Source organism: Euprymna scolopes, chromosome 46, assembly GCF_053919585.1.
Source record: "Euprymna scolopes isolate OS-2025 chromosome 46, ASM5391958v1, whole genome shotgun sequence".
NCBI lineage: Eukaryota > Metazoa > Mollusca > Cephalopoda > Sepiida > Sepiolidae > Euprymna > Euprymna scolopes.
In genome coordinates, this window is record NC_136527.1 from 849,041 (window position 1) to 864,040 (window position 15,000).

Sequence of the window (15,000 nt, forward strand, 5' to 3'; positions counted from 1 at the left end):
AATTTTTTGTTTAAATGATCACTTTTGAAATTTGTTGTGCCATTATTTTATTTATCTTAAATAAAATTTTTTGTTTAAATGATCACTTTTGAAATTTGTTGTGCCATTATTTTATTTATCTTAAATAAAAAAATTTTTTTAAATGATCATTTTTGAAATTTGTTGTGCCATTATTTTATTTATCTTTTAAAAAAATTTTTTTTAAATGATCACTTTTGAAATTTGTTGTGCGATTATTTTATTTATCTTTTAAAAAAATTTTTTTTAAATGATCACTTTTGAAATTTGTTGTGCCATTATTTTATTTATCTTAAATAAAATTTTTTGTTTAAATGATCACTTTTGAAATTTGTTGTGCCATTATTTTATTTATCTTAAATAAAATTTTTTGTTTAAATGATCACTTTTGAAATTTGTTGTGCCATTATTTTATTTATCTTAAATAAAAAAATTTTTTTAAATGATCATTTTTGAAATTTGTTGTGCCATTATTTTATTTATCTTTTAAAAAAATTTTTTTTAAATGATCACTTTTGAAATTTGTTGTGCCATTATTTTATTTATCTTAAATAAAATTTTTTGTTTAAATGATCACTTTTGAAATTTGTTGTGCCATTATTTTATTTATCTTAAATAAAAAAATTTTTTTAAATGATCATTTTTGAAATTTGTTGTGCCATTATTTTATTTATCTTTTAAAAAATTTTTTTTTAAATGGTCACTTTTGAAATTTGTTGTGCGATTATTTTATTTATCTTAAATAAAAAAAATTTTTTTAAATGATCATTTTTGAAATTTGTTGCGCGATTATTTTATTTATCTTTTAAAAAATTTTTTTAAATGATCATTTTTGAAATTTGTTGCGCGATTATTTTATTTATCTTTTAAAAAATTTTTTTTTAAATGATCACTTTTGAAATTTGTTGTGCGATTATTTTATTTATCTTAAATAAAAATTTTTTTTAAATGATCATTTTTGAAATTTGTTGTGCAATTATTTTATTTATCTTAAATAAAAATTTTTTTTAAATGATCATTTTTGAAATTTGTTGCGCGATTATTTTATTTATCTTAAATAAAAAAATTTTTTTTAAATGATCATTTTTGAAATTTGTTGTGCAATTATTTTATTTATCTTAAATAAAAAAATTTTTTTTAAATGATCATTTTTGAAATTTGTTGTGCGATTATTTTATTTATCTTAAATAAAAATTTTTTTTAAATGATCACTTTTGAAATTTGTTGCGCGATTATTTTATTTATCTTAAATAAAAAATTTTTTTTTAAATGATCACTTTTGAAATTTGTTGTGCGATTATTTTATTTATCTTAAATAAAAATTTTTTTTAAATGATCATTTTTGAAATTTGTTGCGCGATTATTTTATTTATCTTTTAAAAAATTTTTTTTTAAATGATCACTTTTGAAATTTGTTGTGCGATTATTTTATTTATCTTAAATAAAAATTTTTTTTAAATGATCATTTTTGAAATTTGTTGTGCGATTATTTTATTTATCTTTTAAAAAAATTTTTTTTAAATGGTCACTTTTGAAATTTGTTGTGCGATTATTTTATTTATCTTAAATAAAAATTTTTTTTAAATGATCATTTTTGAAATTTGTTGTGCGATTATTTTATTTATCTTTTAAAAAAATTTTTTTTAAATGGTCACTTTTGAAATTTGTTGTGCGATTATTTTATTTATCTTAAATAAAAATTTTTTTTAAATGATCATTTTTGAAATTTGTTGTGCGATTATTTTATTTATCTTTTAAAAAATTTTTTTTAAATGATCACTTTTGAAATTTGTTGTGCAATTATTTTATTTATCTTTAAAAAAATGTTTAAAAATTAAATAAAAAAGCAGCAACAAAATTTATTTTTTTGCTTGATATACAGATTAACAACTTTATCTGAACACAGACTCCTAAGAAAAAACGGCATTTGTACAGTTTAATCGAGACATTAAAAAATGAAAATATCAAATAAAGGTTATATTGTATGTATCCGTTTTGGACTGAAGATCTTCGAAAACATTTTATTTAATTTGATCGAATAGTTTTTTTTTTTTTTACAGCGTAAAAACGTTCTTATGAGAGCGCGTTGAAGTCAGCCATTGTGAAATTTGCTAAAGCTGAACATGCCACGGGGAGATAACTCAATGTAAAGTGCCGACACCCCCCTCCCCATCTTTAATTCTAGCGTTTCTTCCTAAAAATCGAACCTTTTGTTTGATATCATAAATTGTTTTTTCGCTGTAAAAAAAAAAAACTTTAAAAAAAAAATTTTTTTTTGTCTTTTGAGATTGTTTGTTTTGTTTTACGGCATATCAACCACTTTGGGGTCATTTAATACCGAAAGGTTAGTCATGTTGTGTTAAATATTGATCCACCTGGTCGGACTGGAAAAATAAAAAAATTTATTAGTGTAAACAAAAATTTTTGTTTAAATGGTCACTTGAAATTTGTTGTGCCATTATTTTATTTATCTTAAATAAAAAATTTTTTTTAAATGGTCACTTTTGAAATTTATTGTGCGATTATTTTATTTATCTTAAATAAAAAATTTTTTTTTAAATGGTCTTATGAGAGCGCGTTGAAGTCAGCCATTGTGAAATTTGCTAAAGCTGAACATGCCACGGGGAGATAACTCAATGTAAAGTGCCGACACCCCCCTCCCCATCTTTAATTCTAGCTAAAAATCGAACCTTTTGTTTGATATCATAAATTGTTTTTTCGCTGTAAAAAAAAAAAAAAAATTAAAAAAAAAAAATTTTTTTTGTCTTTTGAGATTGTTTGTTTTGTTCAACGGCATATCAACCACTTTTTTTATATTTTAGTGTATATTTTAATCTCTTTCAGAAAATTAATACATCCTGTTTATGACACTAAACCAGTAGTTCCCAAACTTTTTTACATTACGGCTAATTATTTAATTCCCACAGCACATTATAGAACCAGGTGTTTGTGAATGTTTGTTTGTTTGTTTGTTTTGTTTTACGGCATATTAACCACTTTGGGGTCATTTAATACCGAAAGGTTAGTTATGATGTGTTAAATATTGGTTTGTTCTTCTTTAGGTTTTTTTTTCTTTGGGGGAGGGGGGGGGGCTTTCCTTATATTTTAGAGTATATTTTAATCTCTTTCAGAAAATTGATAATTTTTTGAGGATCAATCTTGTTTAATATTGTTTTTAGATTGTTTTCTTGGTAATACTTTGTTCGGGTTTGTTCAAGGTCAATGCAGTTTGTCAGTATATGGTGTATTGTGTAGCGTTCTTGACACGTTATACAGTTTGGTGTCTCCTCCCCTTTTAGTAGATGTGAGTGGGTGATGTGAGTGTGACCTATTCGCAACATGACACGGGGAGATAACTCAATGTAAAGTGCCGGCACCCCCTTCCCATCTTTAATACTAGCTTTTCTTCCTAAAAATCGAACCTTTTGCTCGGTATCATAGCAAATTATTTTTTCGCTGTAAAAAAAAAAAAAAAAAAAAAAAAAAAAAAAAAAACCTACTTGATGAAATTAAGTGATTTTTTTTTTTTTTTTTTTTTCGGAGAACTTCGTTTCATAACGGATACGTGAAATATAACCTTTGTTTCGATATTTTCATTTTTTAATGTCTTGACTAAACTGTACAAATACCGAAAAAACAATTTTATTTCATGATAAGCAATAGGAAACCCATAGTAACTGAAACAAAATGGCTACCGTCAACAAGAATTATGCATGAATTAAAATATATTTTAAGGCCGGGTGTATTTCATATTCCAAAAATCACAAAAATTGATCAAGTAGCTTTTTTTATTTATGAAAAACAAAATTGCTGTTTCTTTTTACCGAAAAGTGACAGACAAGGCCATGTTTTCCCAGAGGGGAGGTAATCGGTGATTATTGTGACAGTTTCCATGTGCATTAGAGTTGGAAATGAAATTCAGAACCGAATAGTAACAATGTTAAATAAATCGGCGGAAAAAAAAAAAAAAAATGTAATGTAAATCAGTGTTTTTCGTTTCAAGAACCGGAGTTTAATTTTGACTCAACTGAGGGGCGGAGTTTTACTAGCTTTCTAGTATTCACCGCGCCCCTTCCTATCAGCCAATGGGCATGCATTTTATCGAATAAAGGATCTGTTTTAAAACTAGTTTAGTGATTTAAGGCAGACATTTCTTTCTTTAAAAAAAAAAAAAAAGAAAGAAAGAAATGTCTGCCTTAAACCACTAAACTAGTTTTAAAACAGATCCTTTGTTCGATAAAATGCATGCCCATTGGTTGATAGGAAGGCGCGCGGTGAATACTAGAAAGCTGATTGGCTAACTAAAACCCTCAACAGCAGAGGACCATATAAAAACAATAAACAACCACAGAATTCGCGCATAAACCTGACGAATCCTAGAGTGGATGAAACGCCGAATATTCAGTGTAGCTTAATCGCCAATATATTTTATAAATTACTAACTAGCTCTACCTACGTATTGAGCACTTTTGAAGTAAATACTTAAAGTTTATGCATAAATCTATACTTTCGTATATTAATTTTATGTGAGTAAATGAAGTAGTATATATATATATATATATATATATATATATATATATATATATATATAGATACTTACCTTGTCTAAAATTTGTCCAATACTTGATAGTAGACTACAGAAGCATTCCAGTCGCTCTACGTCAGTCGAGCACGAAAGCTTGCAAAGGCATTCGTGCATAATTTTCTCCGTTAACATGTCGTTCTTGAATAATTCACCTATAAATCTGTAAGAAAAAAAAATATACATGAATCAAATTTTAATTGACGCTTTTCATCACGGCAAACTACAAAAATTTTAACTTTTAAAAGCATAAAATTGGGTATTTAAAAAAAAAAAAAAAAAAAAAACACACGAACATCTAGCGAAGTGTGATTCTAGTCATACATAGGTGCCACCAAATCAATCAACGACCGAGTCACTTCACATTAAAGCGACATAAAAAAATTTCATGGAAAGTGTTCGACTGAGCTTCAATCTATGGTCCCCCCTCGCAAAACTTTCACAAGAAACACTCGTCTAGCTGTAAACACTATCAATAATTCCCCCCACTCTTTATCTGTGCCTAAACCTAAACGTAGATTCCATGAACAAAGCTTTTTTATTAGAACTGCACGCCTGTGGAATTGTCTTCCGTTTTCCTGCTTTCCGGCTGACTACAATATGGTTGTGTTCAAGTCTAACGTAAATAAGTTCTTGATGAGCCGTTCCATATAAGTTATCAAATTTACCAAACTTTCATTACTAATGATTATTATATTGTCCAATTTCTACTGTACACTCTTTAACCCTTATCCTTGAGTGGCCTCTTGGCCTTGATAATGAGTTGATACCTATGAAAAAAAAAAAAAAAAAAATGTCCAATGTGAACAAGTTCTAATTGAATCGTCCCCCTAAGTAATCCAAGTTACAAAATTCCCACTGTTTACTATGCTAAAATCACAATGACTAATGTATACCTATTAACCCTTATCCTTGAGTGGCCTCTGGGCCTTGATAAGTGGTGACACCCTTGTAAAAAAAAAAAAAAAGCGACATAAAAAAATTTCCCAGAAAACAGAATTTGTTTCACAACATATTCACTAATGCAGCAGAAAATAGATTTAAGACAATGTCGATCTTTGAAACTCCAAAATATCCTGACCTGCTTACGAACAGAAAAAAAACTTTATAACTTAATTCACACAGGTATTGAACAAATAACATAACACTAGTGATAGGGCGATTCCAATACCCCCCCCCCCCCGGGATTTCGATACAATTACCGATTCTGACTTTTTTTATAAATCTCAAAATATTTAATTATACTATTTTGTTCCAATTACGGTAAAAACACATCTTAAATGTGCATCTATTTTCCCAAACGTAAAAACATACGTGGGGAGGAGGTCATTTATAGATTTTAGTTTTACAAGAAGTTTAAATCAATAAATATTTATTATTTTATTATTACTACCACCAGTGAAGGATTTTTCTTAAACCAAAATCAAATTAAAAGAAACCATTTTGGCATCGGATGCCCTTTTCTCTACCCTGCAACCGCTCTCCTACAGAAGAGACGTAGCAAGCCTATCCTTGTTTTATCGTTATTTCTATGGCAGGTGCTCGTCTGAACTCTAATCTCTGGTCCTCCCTCACCAATCTTTCACTAAAAACACCTGTCTAGCTGAATCCACTGTCAAAAACTTTCCCCCACTCTTTATCTGTGCCTAAATCAAAACGTGGATTCCATGAACAAAGCTTCTTTCTTAGAACTGCGCGCCTGTGGAACTCTGTTTCGTCTGCCTGCTTCCCACCGGCCTACAACTTGGATGTCTTCAAGTCCAACGTTAACAAATTTCTAATGAACCGCCCCCTTAAGTAAACACTTCATCAAATTTCCACACTAACGTAATGTACTTGCAATAACCCTTATCCCTGAGTGGCTTCCGGGCCTTGATAAGTGGTGACCACCATGTAAAATAAAAAAAATTAAAGAAATCATTTTGGCATCGGAAAATAGGCATAAATTTTTCTGATTCCGATACTGATTTCCCCAGAAAGTTCTGATTTTAGTTACACTTCCTCATTTGCATATGTGCGCATTTTTCGACTATTGCTGCTGCTTTATTCCCATGTGTTCATATGCACCGAGTTACACCACTTAAACATCAAGAGAAAATGTGGCACAGTGGTTAGAGTACTGGGAAAAATCAATTGTAAAAGTGATATTCTCCTGAAGGTTGCAGGTTCAATCCTCAGTGTGGGCGATCAAAAAAAATACAATTGCGAATTATTTAGGGCCTCTATTCAGTCATTGTGCGGATGGAACAAGGACATGCCACTCCCGTGAAGTAAATAAAGGGTTTCGCTTAAAATTCTGTCCTAATTCCCGAGTTCGACAAGATACACCTGAAGGTCGGAGGTTGCATCAACTGAAACGTTGTGAAAATCACACTCAAGTCGAGAACGGTAGTCCGATGAATAATACAAATAACCCATCCTCATCTCAAAAATTCAGAAACATCAGAAAATAAAGTATTTACTTACTTGATATTGCCAACAGACCGGTGCCTTGCCATTGCCATTTCTTCTTCAAGATCTTCAAGCATTTTCTTTTTATCTTCTTCCTATAATAAAAAGTTTTAAAAAAATATAGAAAATAAAAAGTTAAAAATAAAAAAATAAAAAGTTTTAAAAATTTTTTTAAAAAGTTAAAATAAACGTCTAGACATCCAGACCCTTCCGGGCAACCAGCATCCAGATGATTTTTTTTTTTTTACACAGTGATCACCACTTATCAAGGCCCGGAAGCCACTCAGGGATAAGGGTTATTGCAAACCTAGAAACGGATGATCAAGCCTTTATGTGCTTTAGACTAATCATGCAACACAACATTAGCTACTTTTACTTTCTCTACCGCTCTCCCTCGACCCAAGACTGCACCATAATAAACAAAGTATCTGACAACATAGACACAGCACTCTCCTTCGACACTAGCGCCCAAGTACATGTATTTGGCGACTTTAATGTCCATCACAAAAACTGGCTTGGATTCTCTACTTACACAGATGCAGCAGGCAGCGCAACTCATAGCTTCTCTGTATCTCACTCCCTACCGCAAATTGTTACTTTTCCAACCCGTTTCCCTGATCAGGAAGAACAACAAGCATCACTATTAGATCTGTTTTTGACCACAGTTCCTGATGATTGTGTAACGAAAGCCGACAGCCCACTTGGGAACGCTGATCATGCGGTGATAATGGTTGAAATCGCCCTAAACTCTAGACCCAAAACTGAAGAGCCAGTGCTCAAAACAACGAGATATTATAAAAAGGCTGACTGGGAAGCTATCAGAGATCTTATCAGAGACGCCCCATGGGGAAATATTTTTTCTCTTCCTGCTGAACAGTGTGCAACCGAGACCACTGAATGGTTCAAAACTGCAATAGAAGCACATGTTCCCATGCGGAAATTCTATAGCAAGCCCCACTCTCCCCAATGGTTTACTTCGACTTGCGCAAATGCCATTGCTCAAAGGCAGCATGCATTCCGCAGGTTTAACCGACATAAGTCCAGTTCAAACAGACAAAAGTACATAGAAGCTAGAAGTAACGTTAAGAAAGAAATAGCGATAGCTAAGAGGGAATTTACGGAAACCACTAAAAAACGCATCGAAGCACAAAAACTAGGAACTCGTGACTTCTGGAAAATCTACAACAGTGTAGTAAATAATGGGCAATCAACAATTCCCCCACTAACCAACAATCACGAGGTTCTTTGCTCAGCAACCGAGTAGGCTAACTTGCTTGCCAGTCGGTTTGCCTCAAACTCCACACTGGACCCTCTAAACCACCCCCTACCTCAATTTCCTATGCGGACAGACGCCATGCTAGACGATCTGGAAATCACCCCTGCTCAGGTGCATGCTATCATAAAAAACCTTGACACTTCAAAAGCATGTGGACCCGACCTCATCCAAGCTGTGCTATTAAAAAAGTGCTCAGCCGAAGTAGCTCCAGTTCTCTCCAAACTCTACAACAAATGCCTTAATGAAGCTTGCTTTCCGACCTGTTGGAAAACTGCTTCTGTGGTACCAGTATTCAAGAATTCTGGCGAAAGAAATGACCCATTAAATTATCGCCCTATTAGCCTCCTCCCACTTTTTGCCAAAATATTTGAGACCTTAATTAACCATGCTCTAGTCCAGCACCTTACTGATGCTAAACTTCTGACCGACCATCAATATGGATTTAGACAAGCCCGTTCCATGGCAGACATCCTCACTGTAATCTCTGAACGCATATGCCATTCACTGGACAAAGCGGGAGAGGGCAGAGCGGTAGCTCTAGATATATCTAAGGCTTTTGACAGGGTATGGCATGAGGGTCTCCTCAGGAAGATTAGATCTTACGGTATCACTGATAGAATACTTAACATAATTAAATCCTTCTTAGATAAGAGAAAAATCCAGGTTGTCCTCGACGGTCGTACATCTAAACAATATGATATAAATGCGGGAGTGCCCCAGGGATCTATCCTTGGTCCTCTGCTGTTCCTGATATTCATAAATGACCTCCCCGACAAAATTGCCTCTGAGATGGGTATATATGCTGATGACACCACACTCTATAGCAGGCACGACAGGAAAACAAATGAACATATATCTAAATGGCAGAAACACTAGAGGATGACCTCCAATCAGTAGTGGAATGGGGACAAAAATGGATGGTAACGTTCAATGCCACCAAGACAAAACTGGTTTCATTCAATAATTACAAGAAACCTTCTCTACCACCTATAGCAATGGCCAACAACTCTTTATCTGAGAGTACGTCTTTCAAGCTCCTTGGCCTAACGTTCACAGGAAACATGAGTTGGAACAATTACATCGAGGGCATTGCCAGGGCCGCTGCGAGGAAGGTGGGCTCTCTCTACCGTGCTAGAAAACTTCTAACACCCGAAAGTATCCTGTACCTCTATAAGGCCACTATTCGCCCATGTATGGAGTATTGCTGTCATATTTGGGCTGGTGCATCGGCTACTAGTCTCTCGCTCCTTGACAGGGTTCAAAAGAGAGTCGCAAATCTGATAGGCCCTAAACTGGCATCTAAACTTCAGCCTCTGTCCCATCGTCGAAACGTTGCATCCCTCTGCCTGTTCTACAAGTATTATAATGGTGAATGCTCTGAAGAACTGCAAGCACTTGTGCCCCCACGACGTGGACAGACCCGACAAGCTACAAAATCCCACCCCCACACTGTAGAGATCCCTAGATGTAAAAGATCTTTCTACTCCAGTAGTTTCTTCCCCAGAACTGCTAGACTTTGGAATTCCATTCCAGGTCACTGCTTCCCAACTGTACTGACATGCATAAGTTCAAGTGCAACGTGAACCAACATCTCGCTGCCCTAATCCCCACATAGTACCCCAGTAGATGTTTCCCCTGATAGTAGCCCCCCTACATTAAAGTGGCAATGTGCCTTGTTTGGGGTGAAAATGTAATAAAAAAATTAAAAAAAAAAAAAAAAGTACATTACGTTAGTATGGAGATTTGATGAAGTGTTTACTTAAGGGGGCGGTTCATTATGAATTTGTTAACGTTGGACTTGAACACATCCAAGTTGTAGTCCGGTGGGAAGCAGGCAGACGGAAAAGAGTTCCACAGGCGTGCAGTTCTAAGAAAGAAGCTTTGTTCATGGAATCCGCGTTTTGATTTAGGCACAGATATAGAGTGGGGGAAATTTTTCAGTGGATTCAGCTAGACGGGTGTTTTTCGTGAAAGATTGGCGAGGGGGGACCAGAGATTGGTGTTCAGACGAGCACCTGCTATGGAAATAACGATAAAACAAGGATAGGCTCGCAACGTCTCTTCTGTGGGAGAGAGGTTGCAGGGTAGAGAAAAGGACATCCCCCGCTAAGCCACGAAGTCTATTTTGTACTCTCTCAAGACAGGATAGGCTGTTTTTAGAAGCTCCTGCCCAGATATGGCAACAGTATTCCATCCTTGGACGTACTTGGCTTTTATATAGATAGAGAATTGCATCAGTAGTGAGATATCTTCTGGAGCGGTAGAAGGATCCCACCATCTTTCCAGCGACCTTGGCAACAGACTTGATGTACGTGTTCCATTTCAGATCAGGAGTAAAGGTCAAACCCAGAAGCTTGTCAAAACACTGGGCCTCACCCAGACGAAAGCCATCCATCACAATTGATGCCAGATAGGGATCAGAGTGTTGATGATGTAAGGATAGGAGTTTGGTTTTAGATGCATTAAAGGTAACCAGCCACATCTTCCCCCACTGTACCATGCGCTCAAGATCAGAGGAGAGAGAATCAGAGAGAACTTTGTCATTTACAGCCTTTGATGTGTTGCCGTAGATAATCGTGTCATCAGCATAGATGTCAACAAATGATTTAAGTATGTGTTTAGGGAGGTCATTGATGTAGATCAGGAAGAGAGTTGGGCCCAGGATTGACCCCTGAGGGACTCTAGCATCTATATTGCAGGCCTCCGATTTTTGTCCATCTACCACTACTCTTATGAGCCTATTGGAGAGAAATGATTTAATGATTGAGAAAACATTTCCAGTTATACCGTAGCTGGAAATCTTGTGAAGTAGACCCTTATGCCATACCTTGTCGAAGGCCTTTGATATGTCAAGAGCAATTGCCCTAGTAAGGAAGCCTTTGTCAAGAGATTCACTAATCCTGTGGGATATAACCATCAGTAGATCTGCGGTAAGTCTTGCAGAGCGGAAACCATATTGTGTGTCACTAAGAAGGTTGTTCCTGCTGAGGTGGTTGACTATTTCTCTATTTAATATGGATTCCAGCAACTTACTCATAACACACAGGAGACTTATTGGTCTGTACTGAGAGGGAGATGACTTATCACCTGAATTCTTAAATACAGGGCAAACTGATGAGGTCTTCCAGGGAGTCGGAAAGCACTTCTCCTTAAGGCAGCGCTTAAATAGTTTCGTAAGTATGGGAGCAAGTTCTGGTTGAAGCTTTTTTAACACTATAATTGGGATGCATCAGGGCCAGTTGCTTTACTGGAATCTAGGTTCTTGATTAGCTTGGCGACCTCATGCACGGATATTTGTATGTTACCTAGCTTGTTCTGTGTTATAGGAGGAAATATGGGGAGTTGATGGCCTTCGTCGCATAGGGTAGAATTAGCTGCAAAGTTCTTTGCAAATAGTTTGGCCTTGTCTGACGCTGACGAGATGACCTCTGGTCCATTGATAATGGTTGGGATAGAAAGCACACTTCTGTTCAGGATCCTATTTGTTATTTGCCAAAACTGGTGGGAATCAAGCCGCTGATCAGCTACCTTGGATTTAACAGACTGGGCATATAGCTCTCTAGCATTTTTTATTACTCTTTTACAGTGGTTGCTGGCAGTCCTGAAAGCAGCTTTAGTCTCAGTGTATCTATTACATTGGTAGCTATGGAAAAAGTGATTTCTGTGCGCGATAGCAGCAGCACATTCTGGGGAGAACCATGGCTGGTTGTTAGGTTTTTGTTGGAATTTTTTAGATGGTCTGAATTGGTCTATGCCTACAATTAACCATTCGGTCAGATCTGATACTATAGAGGACACTTCCTTTTTAAACATGGAGTGCAGAGGTAAATCAGATATGAATGTACAGAAGCTATCCCAGTCAGCCATAGAGTATCGGTATACAGTACGGTGGAGGGGTACGTCTGGGGACTTAGTACATATCGTTTTTATCTTAACTGATACGACGGAGTGGTCAGAGGATCCTAGAGGTGAATGAACAGAACATGAACATAGCTCAGGGGAAGTTGAGAGAAAAAGGTCTAGGAGGCTTGCATATTGACCGGGTGTATCTGGCACACGGGTGGGTTCGCGAACAATCTGAGTGAGGTCATAAGCAATGGTAAAATCATGACAAAACCTCCCCTCATCGTCTATCTTATTTGAATGGGTCAGCCATTCCACGTTATGTGGATTTTAGCCGAGGGATGTGCAGACAGTATGTGGTCTATTTTCTCAGATATGCTCTTAAAGATAGTAACTCCGCTGTTGTGGGGCCGATAGAGGGTAAATATAAATGCAGTGGTGTTAGCAAGTGCAACCCTGAAGCACATATAGGGTAAATTAGGATCTTCTCTAGCGATATCCCTGCCACACGGGAAGCTATCCTTAATGTAGGCACATATTCCATGCCCATGGCGATCTTGGGGGTCAGATTTAGCTGTTAAGTTAGAGTATCCGTTAATTATATAAGGAGATGCAGTGATATGCAAATTAAGTATAATTTACATATGAGCAGATAGCTCATATTTATAAACTGACACCAACTAGAACAGGTGGTTGTTAAACGTTTGCTTAGCGTCATACACGACATATCACCGAATATTCTAACTTGTTACAAAAAATGACCACAGGGTACAGATTTCTACAGGAGCACCAAGCCTGTAATTCAATGAGAGGAGATTTATGAATATCTTGATAGATAGACTGATAGTGCGTTTGACAGGTCTGTGAACGGGAGTGTTTCTATTAACATTAATACATACATTTCTTACCTATTTTTGAGATGATGATTTTCACAAAGTTCTCATAATATAAATGGACAATACATACGTCACGTTGCTAAACTTGAAATGACCCCGAGTTCAGTAACCTATTTTCCAAATAACATTTTTACAAAATATGTTTACAATTTCAATTGACGATTAAATTCTTTAACAGAAACAAATTTCATTATTACATTCCTTTTCCATATACAGATATGTAAGCTAAACAATTGCAATTCCTTATTTCAAAAACATTCTGTATTTATTTTAACTTAGGATTGGAATTTTCAACAAACACTACAATTTTTTTTTTCTTCATCTGTGTATCTAAAACAAACAGAACATCAATGAAAACGCTTGAGGAATTCAAAGTTTCTTTACATGGTCATTTGTAAAACCCTCTCACTTCTAAAGGTGTCTTGATTCCCCAGACTGCATCTAAAAACTCTACCTATATTGAGAACTCGTCACGTCATCGCATGATTAAACATGTGCTCATAAAGCACGTTGGTTAACATGCGTCACGTTGCCAAACTTGACATGACCCCGAGTTCAGTAACCTATTTTTCAAATAACATGTTTACAAAATATGTTTACAATTTCAATTGACGATTAAATTCTTTAACAGAATCAAATTTCATTATTACATTCCTTTTCCATGTACAGATATGTAAGCTAAACAATTGCAATTCCTTATTTCAATAACATTCTGTATTTATTTTAACTTATGATTGGAATTTTCAATTCCAAATCTAGCTTTGCAAGTTCGAATCCTTGGCTATCCTATTTCATATTTACATTTAACTAATTCCTTATTTTTTTTTACTTACATGAAAAGGGGACAATCCTTTTATCATGTAACAAGAATATATGAAAGTTTATTAAACTTATGATGGTTAAATTTCTTTAAAAAAGCCTTCTTTTGCTGAAAGTTTATTTTCGCTCCTCAAGAAGAGGGGACTAGTTAGTAAGTACTAGTAGACCGAAACATGCTCATGACTGTGTAGCAACAAACTACTGCTTATGTAAAGACAAATTTTATATACAGGTATGTAAGCTAAACAATTGCAATTCCTTATTTCAATAACATTCTGTATTTATTTTAACTTATGATTGGAATTTTCAATTCCAAATCTAGCTTTGCAAGTTCGAATCCTTGGCTATCCTATTTCATATTTACATTTAACTAATTCCCCATTTTTTTTACTTACATGAAAAGGGGACAGCCCTTTTATCATGTAACAGTCAGTAAATAATGCTATGATTGAAACAAGACAAACAAAAAAAAAAAATTGCTCGACAACAATATTAAACAGTACTTACGCTTTCAGCTTTTTTAAGAAGCGCCCTTTTGTCTAAAATTTTCTGTTCGTTTTCAGAGTCTTTTTCAAATTCTTTCTGGCAGGTTGTTATTAGAAGGCTACGGAAGTTGACGATCTGGTCTGGGTTTGTGGATGAAGGCACTCGTAACTGAAAAAAAAAAAAAAAATTTTTTATTAAATGATATTGTAAAGACAACAAGGAGTGTAGAAGCAGATGTCAGAATCGTGATCTATATATCTACTAGCGATGGGTACCCGGCGATGCCCGGGTGTCTTGAGGTAAATCAAAACTGGGGGGGGGGGGATAATAATAATAAAAAAAATGTTTTGGTTGGTAAGTATGAGAATCGAACCTGTACCCTTGAGTTGGAAATTAATGTGTGAAAAAAAAAAAACGGGCGACGTTACCCATTAGGCCACCGAGACATTGACATGTTTGAATTTATTTATTGAACTATAAAAACAGGCGTGCGCAATAAAATTAAACTCTGCTGCTTCCATTTGACCTAATTAAGAAGGTCAAATAGAAGTCACGCAGTTGTTTACCCAAATTTGACTGTTTTTTTCCCCCCCACAGATGGGGAGAGGGAAACCAGCTCCCAATTGTCC

The 15,000-nt window shown here is 34.9% G+C and overlaps 1 protein-coding gene across 1 annotated transcript in view; it reads right to left on the reverse strand.

Annotated features, from left to right (window-relative positions):
* Positions 1 to 15,000, reverse strand: part of LOC145270883 (eukaryotic translation initiation factor 4 gamma 1-like) — a 138,552-nt gene that overhangs the window by 321 nt on the left and 123,231 nt on the right. Inside the window, exons 6-8 of the mRNA XM_080126437.1 lie at positions 14,393 to 14,539; positions 7,067 to 7,146; positions 4,619 to 4,763 (exon numbers count right to left, since the gene is read on the reverse strand). Coding sequence (XP_079982563.1) covers positions 4,619 to 4,763; positions 7,067 to 7,146; positions 14,393 to 14,539 — 372 coding nt within the window. The remainder of the gene's footprint in view (positions 1 to 4,618; positions 4,764 to 7,066; positions 7,147 to 14,392; positions 14,540 to 15,000) is intronic.